Source organism: Macaca nemestrina, chromosome 10, assembly GCF_043159975.1.
Source record: "Macaca nemestrina isolate mMacNem1 chromosome 10, mMacNem.hap1, whole genome shotgun sequence".
Taxonomy (NCBI): Eukaryota; Metazoa; Chordata; class Mammalia; order Primates; family Cercopithecidae; genus Macaca; species Macaca nemestrina.
Genome location: NC_092134.1, coordinates 133,287,821 through 133,315,262, shown reverse-complemented (window position 1 = coordinate 133,315,262; position 27,442 = coordinate 133,287,821). Strand labels below are relative to the sequence as shown.

At 39.1% G+C, this 27,442-nt stretch overlaps 1 protein-coding gene across 1 annotated transcript; it reads left to right on the top strand.

Annotated features, from left to right (window-relative positions):
• The first annotated feature begins 19 nt into the window (after positions 1-19).
• Positions 20-25,419, top strand: CLECL1 (C-type lectin-like domain family 1). The gene is given in 5 exon segments (XM_071072235.1): positions 20-284; positions 287-446; positions 11,665-11,714; positions 11,716-11,835; positions 18,673-25,419. Coding segments are annotated over 5 exon segments (507 nt in total). The 5' UTR covers positions 20-125; the 3' UTR covers positions 18,691-25,419.
• The last annotated feature ends 2,023 nt before the right edge of the window (positions 25,420-27,442 follow it).

The window sequence follows — 27,442 nt, the reverse complement described above, 5'->3', positions numbered from 1 at the left end:
GGCCTGAACTAAAAGAGGAAGTGGCCTATAGAAGAAAATGATGAGCTATCTTCTGTGGTATTAATAAAAGTTAAAAGCATTTCAAGTTTAGGCAGAAAACTAACTGAAAAACAAGAACCTACTCTATGGTTAGTAATTTCTTTCATGTCATACAAGTATTCAGGAAATCTGCTACCCTGATTAGTAAGACTGAACACATTGGTTTTGTCATTTATTCATGGAGGAAGTCCACCACCCACTTGGGGAGCAGAAGGAAATCTGTCATCTCAATTTACTTAACTTACCAGAAGTTTCTTTGCAGAAATATGACTGTTCCTTCAGTGGGACATCATTTGTGGGCTTCTGTCTCTTTTTGGTCTATGCGCTGGCTGGAGATGTAGTCTATGCTGACATCAAAACTGTCAGGACTTCCCCATTAGAACTCCCGTCTCCACTTCAGAGATCTGGTAAGCTGGATTTAGGGTGCCTTTTAGAATTAAAATTTTACTAGTAATCTCCTTTATTTCTATCCTGTGTCTCTATTTGCCAAACTGAAAATAGGAGACTAGATTCAAAGCAAAATTCATTGAATGTTAAGAATAAGAGTGAATGTTTTTAATGAAGCAAAATGTCTGGTTCATAAAATAAATTGTAACTTTGATTTTAATATGTAGAACTTTGCCTCTGTTTTCGCAGCCTTTCTATTTCTTGATTTCTTGTGATGAATGTTTATATTCACACAGCAACTTCTAGCGGGATCACCCCTTTCTGCTCTACAGCTTTGCTCACTCTCAATCAAATCTGTCCTTTTAACATAATACGATAAATTCATCTCCACTGGGAAAAATACCTGTGGCAATTTACTCACATTGTTATTTATTCTTTTACAATATCAATAGGATAAAAATGTTAAACTAACTTAAGAAAACATGAAATGTTAGATTTAATTTTATAAAGGCTAGAATTAATGACTAGGTAATTGAATATTTCTGGAACCAGAGGAGATAAGCATATGCCTCAACTTAACATGGTGCCTTCATCACAAAACCCCCTCAAAAATTATAGATTTCCATAGCCAGTGTCTTTTCTATTCCCTGAAGTATTAAGGAAATTTCTTTGTCATGTTACTGTTCCATTCTCTGCTCTAGGGTAAGAATTTTTGTATCATAGAGTTTATATAGGTGTTTTAAATAATTTAAGGTTCCTCCTTTGCATTTGCTCTTGTGGAATGAATCTGATATTTTGTTTGTCCGTATTTCCAAGGAATGTATTTCTTCTTTATATTTTCAAAAGTTTATATTTATCAAATGAATCCAGTGTGTGCCCTTTTCTGGTCATAAAAGCATCTTGTTTCTTGTTTTAAACCTTACCTCTCTATTTTGCCCAGCAGAGGCTAACTTACTTTCTTTTCTTCCAGCTTAGGTGCTTTCATTTCCTATGAAATAGTGCAACATAATTTGAAAAATAACATGGACTACAACTGCAGTCTCATTCCCCTGTGCTTCAAAAATATCCTGCAATTAGTTTCTTTTTTCTAGAGGTTATTTTACTCAGTTTAAGCAAGAAAACCAATAGTTTTGATTCTGCATTCCAGGGTTTAATTGCCTTTCTGTTTATGGTTTGAACTTTTATAAATAAAACCTTGTTCTTCTTCCCATTTTAGGGATTTGGGGACGACATCTTTTAATGTGATCTAGTTCAATCTTATAATGTTAAAAATGAGAAAACGAACTATATGAAGATGAAATTACCTACCTATAGTCATGCTTATGACCAGAAGTCACATATCATATTGTTCTTGTGCTGTGTATGTGTGGTGTTAGATAAATGCAACTTTTGTTCTCACGTGTCACATCATCATCGAGGGAAAGAGTTGTTGGGTAGATTAGATTTTTGTTATCTTACATACAGAGTCCTACACAATCGTTCCTGATGTCTTCTAACTTCCTAACTTTCTCTGATTTTGCTGTGGCTACTGGCCTTTTCTTTGCTCCTAAAGGTTATCATATTCCTTGCCATTTCAGAGGCTGAAAACTGCTGAATCTTTCTACCTAATCTATGAATCTTTGTGTTTCTAGCACCTCACACAGTACCAAATATAGAGCAGGAAATTAACAGATGCTTGATAAGTAAAATAATTTATAAATGGTTGAATAAATAAATGAATCTCATTAGATGATGAATGTTCATTGGTTCTCCAAGATACAAAGCATAAGGGAATGTCACCAGGAAGCTTAGCAGGACATCAGTGAGAGGTTGTGCTTGAACTAAGAATATCCCAGAAATTTATGCTTGGCTTAACTCTTACTTTGGAGGCCTAAAAGAGTGATCAATATCTTTTATGTTAGTCTTTTTATGAAATCTACAATTTTATTCTCCTAAATTGAGGGGTCCATAATTTCAGTTCTTCATATTAGTAACATGTGTAGTGGCCAGGCACAATGGCTCACGCCTGTAATCCCAACACTTTGGGATGCCGAGGCAGGAGGATCGCTTGAGCCCATGAGATTGAGACCAGCCTGGGCAACACAGAGAGACCTCATGCCTACCCAAAATTTTAAAAATGAACACGGTGACACGTGCCTGTAGTCACAGCTACTCAGGAGGCTGAGGCAGTAAGATTGCTTGAACCTGGGATGTGGAGGCTGCAGTGAGCCATGATCATGCCACTGCACTCTAGCCTGGGCAACAGAACAAAAGCCTGTCAAAAAAAAAAGAAAAGAAAGGAAAAAAAAAAAAAGAAAAGAAAGGAAAAAAAAAAAAGGAAACGTAGAGTGATATCACCACATTCTTTCTGTGACTGACTTGACTCCTACAATTTTGACTGTTTTGTCTGATGAGTGAAAATATGTGGACTTCTTTTGATGTTTTGAAAATTAATAAATTCTTATTAAAGATGTTTTAATTAATAACAATAATAACTAGAACACGAAACAATGCACTCAATAATAATCTACCAAATAAACATTCCACTTAATCAGTCTTGATATGATTATATTTCAATATCAGCTATTTTCAGTACTTTTCAGTACTTTCTCAGTGTATTGTGTGTTTATGTCACGTATCTAGTGGAAACAATGTACTGTAAATTGTATGTACCAGAGACTGTTGTTTTAAACTTTCAGCTTAAAGTTAAATGTACAACTTCTTTTATTTGGTTTATTTATTATCTTTTGAGTACTTCAAATGCAATGAGAAGTGTGGATACCGAAGGCAGCACTAGTCTGGTAGTCAAGAGACCTGAGGTTAGATATCAGCTCTGCTCTCAAGTAACTGTGTGACTGTGAACTTGAATATATCCATTTTAACACATGGGTATTGTGTTAAAATAATCGCTAACATTTCTTTTATGTTTAAATGTATGATTTTGTGGAATTACAATGATCTATCACAGGAAATGGATACATTATGTAAGCGGAGAAACAGAAAAGATCAACTCAAATTAGTGGGGTTGTCAATAAGCTTATTAGAGAATCTTGAGAGTTCCACAGTCTGATGTTTCCACAGACAAAACATCTTCTTAAAAAGTTTCTCTAGAATGCAACATTGTTCATGGATATTCTAGAGACCCAGGACCCGTTTTCAAAAACCCAGAGAGGCCAGGCACAGTGGCTCACACCTATAATCCCAGCACTTTGGGAGTCCGAGGTGGACAGATCACGAGGTCAGGAGATCGAGACCATCCTGGCTAACATGGTGAAACCCTATCTCTACTAAAAATACAAAAAAATTAGCCGGACCTGGTGGTGGGCGCCTGTAGTCCCGGCTACTCCAGAGGCTGAAGCAGGAGAATGGCTGAACTCGGGAGGCGGAGCTTGCAGTGAGCGGAGATCCTGCAGACTCCTCCGTCTGAAAAAAAAAAAAAAAAAAAAAAAAAGGCAGAGACACAGACAGTGATCATAAGTAAGATCAATACTGGGGAATGTATACAGTGAATCCACAAGGAAAAAATCATATTTATTCAAACCAGAGAACACACGCATATGTGTGCTTTGTGTTGAAAAAAAAAAAAGAAGAAGAAGAAGAAGCTGGGTCTACATATTTCAAAGGAAAGTAACTCAGGAACATGATAGGTGAGAAAGTTTATTTGGTCCTCTCCTATCTCTTACCATCTAAGGAACTACCTGCTGGGTTTACTAGGGAAATCTATGCAATTTTGTAGATTCTCACCACCATGGAATTGTCCTTGACGTTGGATGTGTAATAATATTATCCTTCTGGTAACAGTAATCGTACTGAATATTTTGGGTAAGTAATTACTAATATTATTTGTTCATCTCAAGGTATTATTTTTCTCATAACTTGTTGTAACTGTGTTTCCTATTTAAATGGTTCCTAAAAATATGATACGACTTCACAAAAAGTGTAAAATTTCATACACAACTAAAATTAGAGATTTTCTATAGAATTTCACCATGTGATAAAATATAATAAATTCATCTCAATGATAAAAGAGAAGTGATGCCAAGATTAGTTGTTTATTTTATGATCAAGATCATGCAGTGAATTTCCTAGTGCAGTCTGATATTGGGATATACACAGATGTCTCTGAAAGCATGTTCAGAAGAAAGCAAATTAAATTATGACTTGTATTTCTGTATGCTTATTTATATTAACTACTCCTAAGCATCATCAATCTTGTGGCAACAGGTGAGAAATTTTTCTACAATAAATCAATTCAATTGAGCATTATACATTTATACTAATGTACTTTGGACATAGCCAAATATAGCCCAATTATTCATATGGCAATTATTTTAATGTTTTGTTGAATAAATGCTTGGGGAAAAGTTCTTTACAAATATCTACAGAACAGAGATAATATACAGATGATATACATTCCAAGTAATTCAGACTTCCAGATTAAACTAAACCCTAGAAAGGGTCAATGCAGCGTCTCTGTGACTGAATCTTAGAGAATTATGTTAGTAAGTTATGAACGGCATTATCTATTACAAGTAAATAAGCAGAGTTGTAGAACTTTAGAACTAGAAGGGACTCCAGAAATCAGCAAAGTCTAGTTTAGATGGGCAGTCTGAAGCCCAGAGAGATAAGTGGTTTAACTACTTTAATGTAACTAGCCAATAGACTAATTAGGGCTATAAAATGGGGGTAGGGGGAGCAAAAATAATTAGCATTAAAAATCCCTACTCTACTTCTTTTCATTATGTTAAGGTAATAGAATTACCTTACTAAATAGTTTTAAAATATTACGTTACTAAAATAGTTTTTTAGCAAAACAGATTTTTTTGCTACTAAAATTGATGTTACTCATAGATTTCAAAGACAAAACATCTTCTTAAAAAGTTTCTCTAGAATGCAACATTGTTCATGGATATTCTAGAGACCCAGGACCTGTTTTCAAACCCCAGCTGCATCACTAATAAAATTCTTGCATTGGATACACTATATTATGACGTATATATGTTGAAGGATTAAAAGTACTCTGTATCAACATAAGAATTAGAGATTATATATTTAATACATTAAATGAATTAAATATATTGTGAATATGGTATCTTGTGTTAATGCCTGGCAAATGGCAAGCACTATTAAATATTTACTTTTATTACTTTCAGATATGTTTATGTGGTTTTAGATGGTCAATACTAATAACCTAATATACATTGCTGTGAGACTATAAATTATCAAAGATAATTTCAGTTAAATGGCCAGCAGAAAGACAAATATTTTCTTCATTGCAGAAAAAAACTACTCTGGGCTAACTCTATCTCATACATGCAGCATTTATATGCAGAATCTCAAAGGAACAAATCATTAGCCAAAGCCAAAACATACAAAACATCAACCAGGTGACACCTGATATAATCACCAAGAACTCACTAAACACAAATGATCTAAATATGAGTCATATCCAGAGCTGAACATTTTGTGCTTATTAAAGTAATTATGACAGTTCCAGGAAAAAATTCAGGTGCTTATTCTTCTGGTCATATTTTTCCAATTCTTTTAAAGTTAACATTGCTAAGGTTAATAAGAGTGCAAAGGAGACTCTAAATCTTGGAAAAAGTAGTTATGTTTTTCTCTTAATTTTTTTTTTTTTTTTTGAGACGGAGTCTTGCTCTGTCCCCAAGGCTGGAGTGCAGTGGCAGGATCTCCGCTCACTGCAAGCTCCACTTGGCGGGTTCACACCATTCTCCTGTCTCAGCCTCCCGAGTAGCTGGGACCACAGGTGCCCACCACCAAGCCCAGCTAATTTTTTGTATTTTTAGTAGAGACGGGGTTTCACCGTGTTTGCCAGGATGGTCTCGATCTCCTGACCTCGTGATCCACCCGCCTCGGCCTCCCAAAGTGCTGGGATTACAGGCGTGAGCCACTGCGCCCCGCCTTTCTCTTAAATTTTTAATCATTTAACTTTTGATATGGAATTTCCATATTATTGGACTTCATGGAGTAACTACAAACTAAAGGTTCTGGGCTTTGCATCTAATTGGAAAAACATGTTTCTTCTTTCATTAGTTGCCTAGTTCAACACTGCGTGACATACTATTCATTATCCGATACTAAATTGTATAATGAGCCCAGAGAGAAAAACTGTACTGGAGAAAACAAATCTGGAACAATCACCTCAATAGGTAATGTTATTTTGTATTGCCAAATTCCTGAGTAACCAAGCATGAACAGTAGCCCTGATTTTCTTTGACAATATCTGAATAGAAGAGAAACTTCTCTATCACAATAGACCGATGGTTTAGATCATTGCTTTTAATGGACTCATTACAATTATGATAAAAATATGAATATGTAAAAGGACAAGGCAAAATGAGACAAATGAGCTTATACCATAAGTTTTAAATGAATTTAAAAGTATTTCATTGAAATAACTGTATTTTATTTTTTTATTGGGGTATGTGCAAGTACAGGTTAGGGTTAAAATTTCTTTCGCTTAAAATTCATGGTCATTGCAGATGGTTTTTCAATTTTTTAGTGTTATTACATATTTAGAATTTTAAATGGTAATTTTGTTAGTCTTTCTTTTGCTCTCTCATATGAATGTATTTGCATATTTTAAAAGTCATTAGATGGCCTTTATATTTTCTTAGATTATTTGATTTTAATATTTTAATTTACATTTTAATTCTGTATTGAAACATTATATATCTTTTCACAACAATTATATTAGAATAACTTATTCATCATGTCCAAATTATAACCTAGAATCAAATTCTGAGGATTCATTAAGACTTTAAATTGGATTTTGATGCTCCCAAGCCCCCTCAATCACAATCTAAAGACTATGTCATACAACATAAGTTAATATTTTTCTTAACTTTGTGAGACATTATCCCCAAAGCAAAAGCACTTTCTTGTAGTCCTTATATCTGTGACACAGGGAGATAATAAATAAAGCTCTGGCTTTAAATGCTTCCAAATCTGTTTTCTTACCCTTATTCTATTGTTATAGATGGATGAGGTACCTCTCCTAAGGTTCTACTTTCAATTGATTAGGAAAGTACATCAAATCTAAATGTGTTTGATCTTAAAATAGCAAAATAGACTTAAAATATCTAAAGTAAAACATAGTTGATGTATTCAACCATCATTCCAAATTCTTTCTCTACTTTCTCTTTGTTTTCTTTCTGGGACTCAAATTAGATGTGCAGTGGGTCTCTGCTTTCTATCCTCCATTTCACCCAACTTCACCTTTGTCCCTGTCAATTTGTGCTGAATTCTTAGCAATATTTTCAGATATATCTTTAAATTCACTAATTATCCCTTTTCCTGTGCCTAATCTGCTCTCATTCACTGAGTTTTTAATTTCAATGATAAGAGTTTTTGATTCTAGGGATGTATTTTCAAACTTACTGACTTTTGATTTTTTTTGTTATGTGATCAGTTTTTATTTCTTTTACTTCTTAAAATGATTTAAACATTATTTTTCATAATACATAGGATTATTCAAATATCTAAAGTCCTTGGTGACCAAATTCATTCTTTGGATTTCCTATTGATATGTTGGCTTGTTTCCTGAAGTGTTTGATGATTTTTTAAAATTGGTTGACCTCAATAATGGGATTCATAAGGAAAAATTAAGGATGATTTCTTCCAGAGATTAATTGCATTTTCACCTTTAAGAGGGCAGAGTGTAGCTAATGATTTGGATGTCTTGAGGCCCTTTTTAAGGTTTCAGACTGATGAAAATCTCATTGATTTCTTCCATCACCTTTCAGTAACCAAGAGCTTGTTCTTAGAATCCCAGCACCAATATATAGATTATTACTGTGAAGGGCCACCTTGCCCTTTGAACTCATTTACCAAATGCTGCTCCCCATTCTGCTTCTAGCTAAGTGCCTTCCATTAGCGATTTCCTCATTTCTTACAAGGAAAGCAATATGTTTAACCTAATTATTTCAGGTTATAATTGTCCCGTAGCGAAAACATCTTCAAAGAAACAACTGAGGATTGTTTCTCAACTGAGAAACAATTGAGACATTGTTTCTTTAGGAGAAGTGTTGCTTCTCCTAAAGTTGTTTCTTTGCATGCCCTAACACGTTTGTATGCCTTAAAGTTCCTGAACTATACAAAACAAAGTTGCTATTTGACAGACTATAAATAAACTATTATTTAGCTATCTTGTTCTACTTTAGAAATCATTTTTTATATTCTATGATATAAAAATATTTGAGAAACACTGCTTCCAGCTATCTAGTCTATCAGAGAAGTGAAAATGTAGTTTTTATAGTTTTCGTTAAATATGTCCTAAAATTTTTCAGCTACATAGTTGCTCTACCTTTCACCATAATTATACACTTATTCAGAAAGGGTTTGATTTAGGTACATTACATCAGTCTGAGAAAGAACTTTGTAAGCTGGGCAACGGTATGAACTTAACTTGTAAGCAAGACCAAATGCCTTTTGAAGATATGTTGTATATCTTATACTTTTATGCTTATCCAGATGTCTGCCATTTTTTATGTTCTTCCTTGAATATTCAAGTTTTCATTTAGAAACATTGCCCATCAGCCTGAAAACTTCTTTTAACATTAGCTATAGTGATTATCTGCTGTCAAGGGGTTCTTTGCATTTTCTGAAAATGCCTTAAATTTCCCACAATTTTTGGAAGATTTTTCACTGGATATAGAATACTTCGTTGACAGTTACTTTTTCCTTTGACAATTTAAAGATATTTTTTACTGTATTCTAGCCCCTATAGTTTATAATGAGGATGATGAAGGATTTTTGCATAATTGTTTTCCTGCAGGTAATGTGCAAAAACTGTCTTCAAGATTTTTATTTTTGTCTTTTAAGGAGTTTGACTGTCTTATTCATACATATACATTTCTTAATATTTACCCTGCTTAGGCTTTGCTGAAGTTCTTGAATGTGTAAATTTATAGATTTAAGCAATTTGGAAAAAAAAATCAATTATATCTTCAACCTGTTTTGCCTTCTTCTTTCTCTTCTCTTCAGTTTTGGGACTTCAATTCTATGGATGTCATGTGTTTTAACATTATTCCACAAGTCCTTGAGGTTCTAAAAATTTTCCAACATTTTTCTTCATATTGGACAGTTTCAAGTTCGATAACTTGTTTTCCTGTTAAATCTTGCTTTTAAGTATATCCAGAGACGGTTTTTATGTAAAATATTTTACTATATTTCTCATCCTAAATTTCATTTGGCTCTTTTTTCCTACTGTCCTTCTTTGCTGAGGTATCCTATTTTTTCATTATTTGCAAGCGTATTTTCTATTATGTCATTAAGCACAGTTACAATAGCTGCTTAAAAATATTTGCCTGGTACTTCTAATTTCTGCATCATCCTTATACTGGGCTGCACTGATTGTCCTTTTCCTTTAGAATTGGTCATATTTTTCTGGTTTTTCATGTAAGGCATTTGAGATTATATACTGTACACTGTAAAAATTATATTGAGAAGTCTCTGTTTTCTCATATATTTCTCCAAAAAAAGTGAAAGTGTTGACTTTCCTTTCTTTCTTGTTTTTTTTGTTTTTTTGTTTTTTTGGTTTTTTTCTAATGGAGTTGCTCTGTCACCAGGGTTGGGGTACAGTGACATGATCTGGGCTCACTGCAACCTTTGCCTCCCAGACTCAAGCAAGTATCTTGCCTCAGCCTTCCGAGTAGCTGGGGTTACAGGCACATGCCACCGTGACTGGCTACTTTTTTGTGTCTTTTGTAGAGAAGGGATTTTGCAGTGTTGGCCAGATTGGTCTCAAACTGCCTCAAGCAATCTGCTTGCCTCAGCCTCCCAAAGTGTTAGGATTACAGACATGAGCCATTGCACCTGGCCAATTTTCCTTCCTTAGCAAGCAACTGGTGTAGTTGGACTTAAATTTAAATCTCTATCTTTGGGGCAGCAGGTCAAATCTCAGTCCAGTTCTCTTGTTCTTACTGTAACCTGGCTTGTGCTTGCATCAGTCAGAGATTTTGGGGAAAAAGTATACACACAAGTTAGAGCACCCCCTTTATGTTTTTGATTTTATGGAATTGATTCTTCATTTTCAGCATCTGCGGTTTCTTCTAACTCTGTTCTCCGGTTATTCAGGTTAGAAAGGCTGCAGGTTTATTAATGATGTTTTACGCACTCTACATGGGACTAAAATTGGCCTAAGGCTAACAATTGTAAAAATGATAAACTTTTGCCCTGCCATACCTTCTTTGAAGTGTCATCCCCCCTCCAGGATCTGTCTGGCTTTGTTTACTTTCAATGACTTCAGGTCGTGTATGTGTGTATGTGTGTGTGTGTGTGCGTCTGTCTGTGTAAAGAATATTTATTTACAGGAATACTAAATTATTGGTATATCTAGAATACCCTGTATCATCATCTAAATTTGCTGGGAAATATTATAAATTAGAACTAGCTGTTAAGAGCACATTTTTAGATGTCAAGATCCTTTTGTGTGATAGTAGAGATGAATCTATTTGATTGTGGGGGACCATCTATAGCACAAATTTTGCCTGTGAGTAACTATTCTAGTGTGATATAAACTCCCAACATTTCTGATGTGCTAGTGGACAACTAATTAAAATTTTTAATTTCGATTTTTCCTTTAAAGTTTTAGTTCCTTGAAGCTTGGATGTTCATTGTTTTATCCTAGTGTCTGGTGCATTTCCTAGCTTACAGAAAACATTATATATATGTGTATTTTTTAAAAATACATACATATATATATTTTTGAGAGGGAGTCTCGCTCTGTCACCCAGGCTGGAGTGCAGTGGTGCAATCTCGGCTCACTGCAAGCTCCATCTCCTGGGTTCACACCCTTCTCCTACCTCAAGCCTCCTGAGTAGCTGGGACTACAGGCACTCACCACCACGCCCGGCTGACTTTTTGTATTTTTAGTAGAGACGGGGTTTCACCGCGTTAGCCAGGATGGTCTCGATCTCCTGACCTTGTGATCTGCCTGCTTTGGCCTCCCAGAGTGCTGGGATTACAGGCATGAGCCACCGTGCCTGGCCAAAACATGATATATTTTTAAAAGAATAAATTAAAGGGAAAAAGGATGGATGAGTGAATGAATTAATGAATATACACATGACTTCAATTCTTTTAATTTTTTTTCAAATGTACCTTGGAACAAAGCACATACTTTTTTCAAAGAAAGCTTAGCACATAATATAACCAAATTTGAGACCCTGCAATTAGTATACATCATTAGGATACAGTTTTACATTTCTTTTAATTGCTTATCTTTCTTTCTCCCAGTTTCTTTCAACTTTGCTACTGTCCTTAAATCATGTCCTGCCAAAGACTGGAAAGGTGCATAAGGGAAAATGTCACTGGATTGCTGAAACTAAGAAATCTTGGAACGAAAGTCAAAATGACTATGCCACGAAAAATTCATATCTCATGGTGATTCAAGACATTACTGCTATGGTGAGATTTGACATTTAGAGATGACAGCATCCCCCACATCGGCAGTGAATTTTTTGTGCTACAAACTTGGCGAAAGTATGTGAAAAAAGTTTCAACGTCATGTTCTATTAACTATGAAAATATTAGTTGAATGAATTGTTGAATTACATGATTACCTTCGAGGTTTTTTTTTTTTTTTCCCTTGGCTAGGAGGAGTGGACATTCATCTTATATTTTATACCTAAGTTCTTGTCTCCAAAGGACCCTCGCTTCTTAGCAGATTCATTTTAAAATTTAAGAGATTGAATATATGCTTTTAGCACCCATGTTTATTGCAACGCTCATAAAGGCTACAGCCAGATATCATGGCAGCTGAAATTAAGGATGATGCTGTGAGAAAGGGAAGGCAGAACAGTATCTCTTACTTAGATTTAGTATTTCCAGAGGATAGCTAACATTTAGCTAACTCTGCCTTAATTTAAATTGAAGTTTTGCTGAATGGAGGTTGGACACTACTTTAAACCTTCTCAGTGATAAGGTCAACGTGTATGTTAAATTGCAATCTTAAATAAGAGTTCTCAGCATGGGACTCAGTATGTTAGAATCACAAGCTACGCCAACAGCTCAGTTTCTGCAAACCCGATAGCTAGCAGTGCTTTACAAACCTGGTTGAACATCGGTCATCTGACAGAACTTAGAAAAGGGCAGCTGTTGAGACATCTGAGGGAAAAAGTCCCTCCTGAGTTTCACAGAAATCCACACCAAGAAAAACTAAAAGAGAAGTAACCTATTAATATCTTCAGTGAAACTAGCATTACCCCAAATGTCAAACTGCAAGACTCTGTCAGGCGCAGCAAACTATGAGCCAAATCAAGAATGGAATTAGCAATTGATAAGAGACCTTCGTTCTTCTAGAGCTCAATTTTAAAGAGCAAGAAAGAGGAAGCAGGGAGTAACTAAAAAGCATCTAAAAAGAGTGTTCTCGAAGGAATCAACAATAAATAATAGCATGGAGCCATTGCACAATGAATGACTTCACTAAGAATCTCATATATCTGGCTCACGCCTGTAATCCCAGCACTTTGGGAGGCCGAGGCAGGCGGATCACAAGGTCAGGAGATCGAGACCACAGTGAAACCCCGTCTCTACTAAAAATACAAAAAACTAGCCGGGCGAGGTGGCGGCGTCTGTAGTCCCAGCCACTCCGGATGCTGAGGCAGGAGAATGGCGTGAACCCGGGAGGCGGAGCTTGCAGTGAGCCGAGATCCGGCCACTGCACTCCAGCTTGGGCAACAGAGCGAGACTCCGTCTCAAAAAAAAAAAAAAAGAATCTCATATATCTCCTGCTCACAATCAAAAGGAAAAATGTGAAAATGTAGAAAAACATGTCTCTCAGCAAACAATAAACCAGATTTAGGAGAATGGTGGTCTAAGACAACACATTTTAACAGAAACTTACCTCCTCCAGTTTAAGCTTTACCTCTTCACATCATTCCTAAGTAAATATATGAGTCAGACCCAACTGTTCCCTTTCAAGAATAAACAAGAATCTAAAAGGAGGCCGGGCGCGGTGGCTCAAGCCTGTAATCCCAGCACTTTGGGAGGCCGAGACGGGTGGATCACGAGGTCAGGAGATCGAGACCATCCTGGCTAACACGGTGAAACCCCATCTCTACTAAAAAATACAAAAAACTAGCCGGGCGAGGTGGCTGGCGCCTGTAGTCCCAGCTACTCAGGAGGCTGAGGCAGGAGAATGGCGTAAACCCGGGAGGTGGAGCTTGCAGTGAGCTGAGATCCGGCCACTGCACCCCAGCCTGGGCGACAGAGCAAGACTCCGTCTCAAAAAAAAAAAAAAAGAATCTAAAAGGAATTAGTGTATGATTTATGCATAAGCATGTCCCTTTCTAAACACCTTCCCCCCCAAAAAAGTGAAAAACAGATAAAAGGTTACAAGAACATTTACTCCAAGAAATATAAAATCATTTTCTAGCAATTATTCTCAAGTTCTCAAGTAAGTTAAAGTTAAAATGGCAAAAAAAAAAAAAAAAAAAAAAAAAAAAAAAAAAAAAAGGATTATTAGTCCATCCAGGATATCCAAGTGTCATCATGTGGCAAATAAAATAAGAAGTATGTAGGAAAAAGGAGAAGGAGGGCAGAGAGGCAGGGAAAGAGGCATAAAAAGAAGTAAGGGAGATGTATGGCTTTCACTTCCATGCTGCAGATATCTCAGAGAAATGCTGCTACCCCTTGTATAATGGAAAATAGCCAAATTAACTTCTCAGTATTTTTCAAATCCATTGAAGAATGAACTTTGTAGAACAACCAACTGGCCAAAATCTATGGTGATAGGCACATGCGAGAGAGAGGAGACACATCTCACTTATTTAGGATAGAGAAATCCAACACCAGATTCCAGTAAGAATTCAGCCAGGATAATTGAAAGATGGATTAGGGCTAAGTGTAGGGTGGCAGAACAGTGTGAAGCTCCTGGGGTCTGCAGAGATTAGAGAATCCCACCACCTCGCCCAGGCTATTTCTCTACAAACTCCACCAGACTCTCACAGAAATGATGAGAAAGAAGCAGAAATTCTTCGTATCCATTGTGATGCAGACCTGGAGAGAGAAAACAGTGATAATACAGAGGTGGCGGCTGGACAAGGTGGCTCATACCTGTAATCTCAGCACTTGGGGGGCCGAGGTGGTCAGATAACCTGAGGTTGTGAGTTCGAGACCAGCCTGACTGACATGGAGAAACCCCGTCTCTACTAAAAAATACAAAATTAGCCTGGCATGGTGGTGCATGCCTGTAATCCCAGCTACTCGGGAGGCTGAGGCAGGAGAATTGCTTGAACCCGGGAGGCGGAGGTGGCAGTGAGCCAAGATCTCAGCCATTGCACTCCAGCCTGGGCAACAAGAGTGAAACTCCATCTAAAAAAAAAAAAAAAAAAATACAGAGATGGCATGAAATTCCACAGAGCACCTTCTCCCCTGTCTGCTATCTACACAATAAAATAAAAGACCTACTGTGTGTGCTGGGGAGAAGGGCAACAAACATCTCTGCGCTTCGGGAACTGGGGGAACAGCATTGCAGGTGGGAGAAAGAGCCAAAACACAAAATCTACTCTTGTAAGAGGGGCAGGAATACACACTGGACCAACGACTATATCCAGGGTAGGGGCAGAGATCTGAGCAGGCCAGGTACTAACATTACAGGCACTCACTCAGTGCATAAGACTGAATTCCAGTGAGAACAGCAATCTTCCCTTCCACTCACTGCCTTGTACTACCAAGATAGCATTTTCAGAAAAGGAGTGAAAGAGAATGCTGCTGGAAGAGAAAAAGAAGAGAAATCAGAATGTGCCAAGTAATCTTCTCCAAGGCACTGCGCAAATGGAAAGTAAAATGCCCAGGATGAAGAAGATATTTTTCTGGCAAACAAATCTCCAGATTAAACACCAGCTATCATTATAGGAATCTAAAGTGTGTGAAACAATGAGGATAATCACAGCAAGAACAAATCACAAACCCAAACCAACTCTTTTTAGTTTGGTTGTATTTTTAGAGACGGGATCTCACTGTGTCTCACCCAGGCTGACTGCAGTCATATGATTATAGCCCACTTGAACTCCTGGGCTTAAGGGATCCACCCTCCCAGCCTCCAGAAGGCCATGCACCACCACACTCTGCTTATTTATTTATTTAGAGATGGGCATCTAGTTATGTTGCCCAGGCTGTTCTCTTTTTTGCTCCTTTTTTTTTTTTTTTTTTTTCTTTTTTGAGACAGAGTCTTGCTCTGTCACCCAGGCCGTAGTGCAGTGGCGCGATCTCAGCTCATTGCAAGCTCTGCCTCCCCGGTTCACGCCGTTCTCCTGCCTCAGCCTCCCGAGTCGCTGGGACTACAGACACCTGCCAGCACGCCCGGCTAATTTTTTGTATTTTTAGTAGAGTTGGGGTTTCACCGTGTTAGCCAGGATGGTCTCAATCTCCTGACCTTGTGATCTGCCCACCTCGGCCTCCCAAAGTACTGGGATTACAAGCGTGAGCCACCAATGCCCCGCCTAGGCTGTTCTCAAACTCCTGGACTCAAGGGTTCCTCCCACGGCAGCGTCATGAACAGTTGCTATATTACAGGCTTGAGCCACTGCACCTGGCTCCAACTCTTAATGATTAACTCAAACCCCACATTAAAGACCTAGGAGAAGGACCTGTGTGCTCACTTCCAAGTACAAAAGCATTTTAATTCAATTCCCACTGTCCTAGACGAGATGAAGATGTACAACTTTCAACAAACAAGTAAGAGGTATATGAAAAGACACACATACAAAAATGCCCAAGACACTCCTGAGAATAAAGAGGGGCATTACATAATGATAAAGGAGTTGTATTAATATGCTAGGGCTGTTTCAATAAAGTATCACAGACTAGGTAGCTGAAGCAACAGAAACTTATTTTTCACAGCTAAAGCCTAGAAGTCCAAGATCGAGATTGTTGGCAGGTTTGGTTTCTTCTGAGACATCTCTCCTTGGTTTTCAGATGATCACCTTTTTGCGGTACCTTCCAATGGCATCTTTTCAATGTCTGTACATCTCTGATGTCTCTCTATGTAAATATCTTCTTGTAAGGACGTTGTCAGATTGGATTAGGGCCCACCCCAATGGCCTCACTGTAAGTAAATGACATCTTTAAAGGTTGTGTCTCCAAATACAGTCACATTCTGAGATACTGAGGGTTTAGGACTTCAAAATATGAATTTTGGAGTAGAACAATCCAGCCCATAATGTTCCACTCTCTGGGCCCCACGGCCCATAGCAAGGGTCAATTATAAATGTGCATGCACCAAGGTAAAGACTGCAGAACTGAAAGGGAAAATGGACAAATTCACAATTGTAGCTGGAGACGTAAACACCTCTTTAAGTAACTAATTAAACTAATAGACAAAAAGAAAAAATAGTAAGGAAACAGAAGAACTAAACAACACTCTCAACCAACTGGATTTAATTGACATTATTGGAAACTCTGTACAACAACAGGGATTATACATTCTTTTCAAGTGCACATGAAATGTTCATGTGGATCATATCTGGGGACATAAAAATCTGAAAATATTTACAAATATGGAAAATATAGATATATAAAATGTATATCTCAAATCATAATAAACTAGAAATTAATAAAAGAAAGAAAGTGCCTAAATATTTAGAAATTAAGCAACAGACTTTTAAATAATGTATAGGCCAAAGAGGAAGAATCAGGGGAAATTTTAAAAATGTATTCTGAGTTGTATAAAAATAACAATATAGGCCGGGCGCGGTGGCTCATGCCTGTAATCCCAGCACTTTGGGAGGCTGAGGCGGGCGAATCACGAGGTCAGGAGATCGAGACCATCCTGGCAAACACGGTGAAACCCTGTTTCTATTAAAAATACAAAAAAATTAGCCAGGCGTGGTGGCGGGTGCCTGTAGTCCCAGCTTCTCGGGAGGCTGAGGCAGGAGAATGGCATGAATGCGGGAGACAGCAGAGCTTGCAGTGAACGGAGATCGCACCACTGCACTCCAGCCTGGGCGACAGAGTGAGACTCCGTCTCAAAAATAATAAATAAAATAAAAATAAAAAAATAAAAATAACAACATAAAGTATCAAAACTAATGGATTTTAGCTTAAGCAGAGTTTAGAGGGAAATGTATAATATTGAATGCTTATATTTGAAAAGGAGATAATGTAGAATTTATAATCCAAGCATCTACTTAAAGGAAAAAAAAAAAAAACAGAAAAAGAAGAGCAAGCTAAACCCAAAGCAAGCAGAATGGAAGACATACACTATTCAGTTTCAGGTCTTACTATAAAGCTAAGTTCGTTAAGATCAGGTAGAACTGTCAAAGTAGAGATATATACATGAGTGAAACTGGAAAGATAGGCTCAAAATAGACCCAGGCAAATATAGTCAACTGGTTGTTTTTAACATAGTACAAAGGTAATTCATGCAGGAAAGCTATTATCTCACTTGTATGCCTAATTACTATTTTCCAGCAAATAGCTATAGCACTTAATATGCTAAGTGAATTCAGCTGTAGGTGACTGAGAAGCAAAACAAGCTTAAGCAAGATAAATATTTACTTATTTTATTGCATCTAAGGTCCTTTCAATTATAAGGTGTAAGATTAATATCAATTAGAAAGCAAAAATAAAGTTGCCCATTAAACTACTGCAAGTCATTGATAAGACGTTTCCAATTCCAAAACATTAGCACTGGGGGAAAACTTGTCTTAGAATATATGCAACAGGTGGTCTCTTTGACATAATTATCTGGATCTGCTACGGGGTTTCTGCTCGTTACGCCCATCATCATTACATGAGTGCCACCACGCCTGGCTAAGTTTTTGCATGTTTAGTAGAGACGGGGTTTCACCGTGTTAGCCAGGATGGTCTCAATCTCCTGACCTCGTGATCCACCCGCCTCCGCCTCCCAAAGTGCTAGGATTACAGGCGTGAGCCACCGCGCCCAGTTTTGTTTCACTAATTTTCAAACTAAGCTATTTTAAAACACAGAAATACTTCCAGGAATAATAATCATCCAGGACTCGCCGGGTAGAGGGATGGACACAACAATACTTGACATCGTTCATGCTGCTAATGGTTCACCAAGTTCTTAAGATTCAGACCCTGCTAGAGATGTGTCAGTGCTCTGGTTTGCATCCAGCTCACACAAGGACATGGGAGTTGTGGTTTACTTCTCATGTGATTCCAAGATGGAGTCTAGCAAGTGATTCTAGGATGGTCCCATAATAATCCATTCAGTGGTTTTGCCTCAAATGTTTTGGGAATGATATCTCATTATTTTCTTTCTCTTCTCAAATCTAGAAATCCAATCTTTGTTGACATATGCATATAGAAGTTCCTAGACTTCAGTGCTGAGGAGATAGAGGCTACAGGCATCCATATGTCTGCCTCTGGGGTCTTCTCAGGAAGAGGCCTCTGATGAAGAGAAGAAAGCTCTGCTTGATATCCCAGTTTGAGCAAGAGGGATGGGAAAAGTTCTTGGCAGCCACCAGCCACCAGGAGATGGCTGAAATAGACAGTCAATTTCCAGGTTATTGGGAAATTCAAGACCAATAAATAGAATCATCTGGAGGTAAACTCTCTGGGACAGTGTTCATCAAGTTGCCATGCCCTGTCTGAGTCAGAGTTAGTGTTAGTCAGAGACACAGTGAAGTCTAAGGAGGATGAGGAAGAGTGACTGGTGATAGCAGATAAAAGAAATATGAATCAGTGGGATAAATGAAGATGACCAAGTTTGGCGAGAAGACAATATCATGAGAGAAGGTGTCCCGAGACAGAGTGAGACACAGATATAGGAACAGGATCCTGGGCCTGCCTGCTCCAGGAAAAGCATGGAAAAGGCAAGTTGTGAGGGCAGAAGACAGTCCCACAAGAACATAAAATACAGTCATGCAAAGGGCTGGGGAGGCAGAACCACAGTGGTGAGAATGAGCCAGAAAGGAGATGTGGGGAGCAAGGACTCGTGGCAGAGAAGGCCCAGGTAACCAAGATAAGCAAGTCAACTGTGAAGGTGAGCTAAGAACACATGACGGATGAGTGGAACCCAGGGGCCAGAAAGTCTTTGAAGGCAGAAGATACAAGGCAATTTGTGGGCAGGAGGGAAAAAAGTAGTGAAAATGTGCAGGCCAATGTCAGAGGGGCCTCTGATGGCAGAGAGGAGGCCAATGATGTCAGTAAGGAGTGCTGCAGGAACAGGACCCAATGTGACGTCATGAGAAAATGAGAAAAACTAAGATGATAAGGGAGAATCAGAGCCAAGATCGGAACCAATGATGAAAGTCCTCCAAAGAGAGGTCAGAACAAGAAGATGGAATAAAGGCCAGAACTGGAGAGAGCTCAACAGTGGAGCTGAGATGGTGGAGATGGTAACTGGACCTCTGGAGTGTCAGCTGGGAGAGTGGATGCTGAAGGTAGAGGAGTAAAAAACCAAAAATTTGTGAACGAGAGCTAGAGAAAGGAAGAGAGATTGTTTGATTGATTGAGTGATTGATTGATTGATTGATTGAATGATGATTGCAAGGAATTGATTTACACAATTGTGAGGGCTGCCTAGGCAAATCCCAAATCACAGGGCATGCCATAGGAAGGACAGATTGGAAACTCTGATAGGAGTTGATGCTTCAGTCTACGGTGGAATTTCTCCTTCCCCAGAAAACCTCAGGACTTTCAACTGATTGGATAAGATCCGCCTACATTATTAGGAATGATCTTTACATACAGTAAACTTATTTGTAGCTGTTAACTATATCTACAAAATACCTTCACAGCAACATCTAGACTGGTGTGTGATTGAATGACTGTACTGACTGAAACCTAGCCAAGTCCACATGTAAAACAAATCATCACAGTCCACATGTTGTCAATCTGATACTAATATATAATCTCCTTAAACCATACTTAATCTCCAAATAAAGATGATAACAAAGGCATAATTCTGCCTAAAATGACACAACTATCTTGCATGCAACTAAGAATATGCAAAACCTTTCCTCAAAAAAAGGATGCAAAGTCTTTGTGTAACATTCACTCTTCTTGGTAATCATGTAACTGAAATATTGAGATGTAACATTAAATAGCTAAATCTTTCATCCACCCTTCTTCAAAGAGACATATGGCCATGTATCTGGGTGACTGAAAATTTCACTGTATTCCACTAGTGAGAGTAGGAATCTGGCAGATGGCAGGTATACATGTAAAGTTCACTGTTATTAATACATCTTATCTTAAATGATAAAAGGATAAGAAAGAGAGGAAAACAAAAAAATTTGTGCTCTCTCTATATACCATATATCAACAGGTAAATAATATATATGTATATTACTTGAATATACATATATACATATACATATATTTTTATATATGTATATATTCTTTGTATATATACACACAAAAATATATTTTGTATAGACTTTACATATAAATAATATATGCATAGCAAAATAAGAAAGAAATACAACAATTATAGTCCTCATTTCTGCAACAGTTACCTAATCATAGTTGGTACTTATTAATACCTTCCATCAATATGCATTCCGTATTTCCTTTGCCCTCAGCAAGCATCTCAGCTAGCTGTGCTTCTTTGCCTAATGGAGTAACACAAACATTCACTCCTGAAGGGTCTGGACCATCCTGAATTGAATTGTGATTTTCCAATGACCTTAATTACAGAACATGGTAGTATTAAATATTAAAAGATGCCCCCAAGGGATCTCCTGTATTCTAGACACACTCTTCCTCACTTCCAATGTATATTAGAAGTCCAGTTTTCCCTTAGAATCTGTATCACCCACACCAGTCAGTACAGTAACTCCTTTCTTGGCCTGTTGATTCAAAGGCATGAGCAACCCAAAGTGGCCAAGTGGCAGTCTTCACTTCTTGTTCAAAGGAACTATTATTGTGACCATGGTGGAAGAATTATCCTCTTTGGAACTCAGACCACTAGACCAGCAGAGCACAAGGTCATAGGAACGAAAAGAACATTTTTTCTAGTGGATCACTAGAGATAAAAGTGTGTGGGCCACTGATGTTTTCACCCCTTGATTCCTAGAACTTTGAAAACTGGCTACGGGAAAAATGGGGCCACATATTTGGTGCTGACATAGAGCGTATCTTGCCTCTAGAACCCAAGAGGCCCACTAGACATTGGGCCTCTGTTTTGGTTGTAGGTGGGGCCAGATGCAATAATTTGTCCTTCGCCATAGAATGGATATCTTGACATTCCTCACACAATTAGACCCTCAAATTTTTTACTGAGAAGTAAGTTCCCTGAAATTTTGTCAGATTAATTTCCCACTCCCTGGCTTGCAAATGTCTCGTCAATAGAGTAGTCACTAATTCTTAATCACGAGGTCCAATCACCAGGTCCAGTATCATCAATGTAATAGACCAGTGTGATGTCTCGTGGAAATGAAAAATGATCAAACTCCCTGTGGAGTAAATTATGACATATGAGTAGAGCGTTGATCTGTGCCTGAGGTAGGACAGTGAAGGTGTATTGCTGGACTTTTCCAGTGAAAGCACACTGCTTCTGGTGGTCTCTGCTAACAGATATTAAGAAAAACGTATTTGCCAGATCAGGAGATGCTTATCCAGTAGGGTTAATTTGCTCAAAGATTGAAACTATATCTGGAACAGCGGCTGCAACTGGAGTCACTACCAGGTGAAATTTACAATGGTCCACCGTCATTCTCCAAAATCCATCTCTTTTTTGCACAGTCCAAATAGGTGAGTGGCATGAGGATTTATTAGTAATTACCACCCCTACTTTAAATATTTGATGGTGGTACTAATCTCAGTAGTCTTTCTAAAAATGTGGTATTGCTTTGATTTATTTTCCTTAGTAGAAACAGTTCTAGTGGCTTCCACTTGGTCTGTTCTATCATAATCACTCTAACATCACAGGTCATTCAGTTAATGTGGGGAATCTGCCAGATTCCTACTCTCACTTGTGGAAGGCAGTGATGTTTTCGGTCTTCTGCTATTAGTGTTAATTCTGAGCCAGTGTCCAGTAACCCCCTCAAAGTCTGATTATTTTCTTTTATTCCAATGCACAATCACCCAGTCTGTGACTGACAGACTTAGGAGTCACCCAGGTGCGTGGTCACATGTCTCTTTGAGGAAGAGTCAGTGAAAGATTGAGTTGTATACATTTAGCCAGCTTAACAGAATCCTTCCTCTGCAGACTTAGCCGTCCTCACTTAATTGAAGGGGTTCTGGGTCTGGAAACTGATTCAAGTCTGGAAATTGATTCTGGAGTTGTGACTCTGTGCTGGTGATTCAAATTAGACTTCTGTTAGCTAGACCTAGAATTGTTCTATCCAAGGAAGGGCATTACAGATTCTTCAGTCAAGGGAGGAAATTGCCTGTTAATTTCTACAGGCAATGGTGGAAGGGCGACCTCTACTGGCAAAAACGACTCAGCGGAATTTAGAGTTTTGATGTCTCTAGCTTGGTTTGGCTATTTCCATACATTCCCATTCTAATTTTCGGGATCCCTTTTTTTCCATAAATGCTACCACTTTAACAGAAGAAATCCTGCAAGGTTAGGTACTCCATTTATATTGTAATGGGATCATTACAATTTATGCCCTTGCAAAATAAGAATATGGTTTGTTTTGTTTGGTTTTGATTTTTGTTGTTGTTTTGGGGTTGGTTGGGTTTTGTTTTTCAGAGATCTAAGCCCTGCGGCTATGGAAAATAAAGATTTCCTTCAGGGAAGACATCAAAGTTTTCAGACTATTTGAACAGAGCTTGAGCTGGGAATTCAAAGTCCTAAGGTCATTGTTTCCTTCCCCCAGTTTTTCCAGTGCAGTTAGCAACAAGTAGCTCATCTCACTGTACTCCTCAGTTTCACTAAAATGTTCTAAGGCATAAAATACATAATCACCCAGAACCTTGTGTTTTATAGGCATTTGATTGGGAGGATTCGGTGGTGATGTTTTACCTAACTCTACTGCCACATACACCATAGAGCACCAGTGCCGTCTTTACACTGGAAACGGAGTCACTCATGCAATCAAATCTAACAGATTAGAGAACTAATTCCAGAAACCTGACAATCAATTCAGAATGTTCATCTTGAAGACTCTGCTTCTCTAGAACCTCCTTCCGTGCCAAAATCTGTATCCATCAAGTCTAATTGAGTATTACGAGGGCCAACTGAGCCTCCCTTTGCAGAGGAGACAGAACCTAGGGCACTGGGAAGCCAATGTTTGTATGCATGTGTTGGCCCAGGGTTATTATCACTCTGAAAGGCTGGACATTTTGGCCGTAAGAAGGGTTAAATGACCCAAAGGGTTAAATGACCCGTCACCCTGCTGGTTGCACCCAGGAGCAAAGATATAGGACTCAGGAGAGGGGAACATGAAGTTAAGCAGGCCCTTTAGCCAAATTCAGCAGGCCAGGAGCTCTGTGGTCAGAGTGGGCTGGATGATGGCCCCTATAGGGTCACTCAAGAATTCCAGGGTAAAGTATCCACAGTAAGATAATGGCCTAGAAGGAAGACCCCATCCATCCTCTTTGAGATAGTTGGATCTTGCGTGGTTGACGTCTCAGGATTCTGTAAGTCTCGGGACAAGAAAATGTCAAAAGAGCACCACCTGCCGCTACTAGAAAGGCAGCTGGGACAGCCTAAAATGTTAGAGACTTCCCAAGGGCTCTTTAGGAAAATCCGGTATGGATAGGAAAGTGCAAGCACTGGGGAAAAGATCCATACTCACTCCAAATCCAAAGCTAAGCAGCCTGGGCTAGAGAATTTCCTTTTTAGACGGAGACGGTTACATTTCTATGGCTAAGTAAGACCAAATGGCAGCAGACAAGGGAGAAGGTCTAACACAGGGCCTTGCACTGCAAAATAAACTGCTAGACTGGACACATTGACCACAGGAGCCCGAGAATTTCCAGAGAATAAAATTTCCCTATAAGGGTAAGGGGAGGCAGGTGCCGGGTAACAAAGAAAGGAGAAGCCCAGAGGACCAGAACTTCCTCCTCCTCGGTCCCCTCACAATGCGGTTAACAATGGTTTTACCTCTGGGCCAAATCCCTGGAAATTTTCCAGATACTTCTAGGGACTTGCCAAGCCTGTCCTTGCACCTGTTGTGTCTGTCGGGTAACAAAGCCAAACAGTGCAGGCTCTTTCCAGAAGATGGCGCCATTAAACAAAAGCGTTCAGCCGGGCGCGGTGGCTCACGCCGGTAATCTCAGCGCTCCGGGAGACCCAGGTGGGAGGTGAGGCTCGAGCCCAGGAGTTCAAGACCAGCCTGGGGAACATGGCAAAACCCCGTCTCTACAAAACAAAAATTAAAAATTAGCGGAGCATGGTGGTGCGCTCCTGCAGTGCCAGCTACTCTAGAGACTGAGGCAGACAGACCATTTGAACCCAGGAGTTAGAGGTTACAGTTAGCTATAATCGTGCCACTGCACTCCAGCCGGGCTGACAGAGCGAGACTCTGTCTCAAAAAAAAAAAAAAAAAGTAATAATAATAATAAGGTTATAGTTACAGTTTCTGCTTAGGAATAATTTCTGCTTCAGGAATCTGCAGTTTGCATTTCTGTTTCTGGAACCACTGTATTAGGTAGACAAACAGAGAGTTGAGATTATGTTGGGAAGAATTACACAGTTAAACCAGCACCTTCCTCCACTGTTTCTTCCAGAAATCATTCAGAAAGACAGAGGAATCTATCCAGTGGGGTCTCTCTCCTAGACCCCCTCATGTTGAGTGACAGCATGCAATCATGAAGGCGTGAAGGCCAGAGCTTCATGCCTTTATCTCCCCTGATCTTAACAAATGTTCTTACTACTCATTTCAGTTCTCTAATAAACTATTACCTGAGGATGATATGCAACATGTTGTGTCCATTTGACATGGTATGTCTTTGCCCACCGTTGAATACTACAAGCTGTAAAATGTGTCCGGTGGTCTGAAAAAGTGTAACTGAACAGCTCAAATTGGTACAGTATATTTTGTTGCAATCATTTAATAGTATTTCAAGCACTTGCATCTACCAGTTACATCTACTATGAAAGCTTAATACCTGGGGCTGGGCCCGATGGCTCATGCCTGTAATCCCAGCACTTTGGGAGGCTGAGGCAGGTGGATCATGAGGTCAAGAAATCGAGACCATCCTGGCCAACATGGTGAAACCCCATCTCTACTAAAAATACAAAAATTAGCAGAACGTGGTGGTGCGCACCTGTAATCTCAGCTACTCACAGGAGGCTGACGCAGGAGAATTGCTTGAAGCCGGGAAGCAGAGGATGCAGTGAGCCAAGATCGTGCCACTGCACTCCAGCCTGGTGACAGAGCGACACTCTGTTAGGGAAGGGAAGGGAAGGGAGGGGAGGGGAGGGGAGGGGAGGGGAGGGGAGGGGAGGGGAGGGAAGGGAAGGGAAGGGAAGGGGAGGAAGGAAAGGAAAGGAAAGGAAAGGAAAGGAAAGGAAAGGAAAGGAAAGGAAGAGGAAGAAAGAAAAAGAAAGAGCGAGCAAGCTTAATATTTTGGTATGAAAGCTCAGTCCAGAGTATCTATTCCAGTTGGAAATTATTTAGAGCTCCTTGGGGCTACTGGCATTGGTCCAGCGATATTGGAGACTCCCCACACATACACACACACCCTGGAATCTTCTCTACAGCCACCGGAAGTCTCTATCTCCCATGTTGGCAAGCAGAGCAATTCTTGTTGGCATTTTCTGCCTTAGAGAGTGCAATAGGAATGTCCAGATCTGGTCCATCTCTAAATTGCTACAGTCCCTTCACCCTTTCCAATCATTTTATAGATATAAGTGGCCACCTCAAGGCTGCACACCAAAAGATCTACTTGATGCTTCCAATCACCTTCCGCACCTGAATGAGTGTTGTTATGATGGACATTGACATGTCCCACTTTCATGCACTCCTAAATTCCCAGAGTCATTTCCATAGGGTGGCATCCCTTATGAACATGCTTTAAGGGTCCAGTTTCCCATCACCCACCTACCTGACTATAGGGCCAGGCCACTGGCTACCGCCTATGAGTTAGTAAAAATCTAAACATAGGAGTTTTATTATTGTTCACTTCTTTACTGCTAGAAAAACAGCATGAAATTCAGCACATTAGGGCGATTCATTCTTAATGTTCTTCAGAGTCTTTCCATCCATTGGCCTTAATGTGTGGTAAGTTTCCAACAGGAAACCATCCATTCACATTGGAGCTGCCATGCCTAACCCAAGCAGATCTTTATTAGTTGACTAAGAGTTGCTCATAGGGCACATGTCTACATGGCAATAGGTTTCAGCAGCAACTCAGATGCTTCCCAAGTCAGTCCTGGGGGAAAGGAGGCCACCTGTTCATGAATATGGGGGGTGCCTCCTTGCGTTCCCCCTGCTTGCATGCTCCTGTGTACATTTCCATTTTATTGTCAAGCCCTTCTGAGCACTGCCTTCCTTGTTAGACCCTGTCTCTGACATCGCCCAAGACATTACAGCTATCTCAGATTTCATGATTACTTTATGTCCTTTAGTCATTAAGTCAGTCTCAGTTAATACCCAATAGCAGCTAATGATTGTCTCCCAAATGGTGTGTGCCAGGTGGCCCCATTCAGAAATTTTCTGGTCCGAAATCCCCAAGGTAACCACTGGGAGGCACTTAGGAGCTGTTGCCATAAGCTCCGGTCTGCATTCGTGGGAGTGACAGACACTTCTAAAATCCTATTTGAGTTGAGATGATAAAGGTCCACAGGCATTGAGAAAGCTACCTGTTTTTGCAATTTAGATAAGACCCGCCTTTGTTTAGGTTCCCACTTGTACACTGCTTTCTTTCAGGTAGTCTTATGGAAAGGAGCAGGCCAGCTGTAGAGCCTGTGTTCTCCAAAATCCAAATAGACCAACCAAACTCTGGGCTTCTAGTTTGGTCCTAGGGGTGAGTAGAAGCACAGATATTTGTTTTTTGTTTTAGTTTTGTTTTTGTTTGTTTGTCTGTTTGCTTGCTTGCTTTTTGAAGCTACTGTTTATTTATAGATAGATTTGTAGATTTGAGTGTCTACCAAGTATCTGCCAGCCTGCTGGGCACTTTATAGACATGGTATCTAATTTTTTAC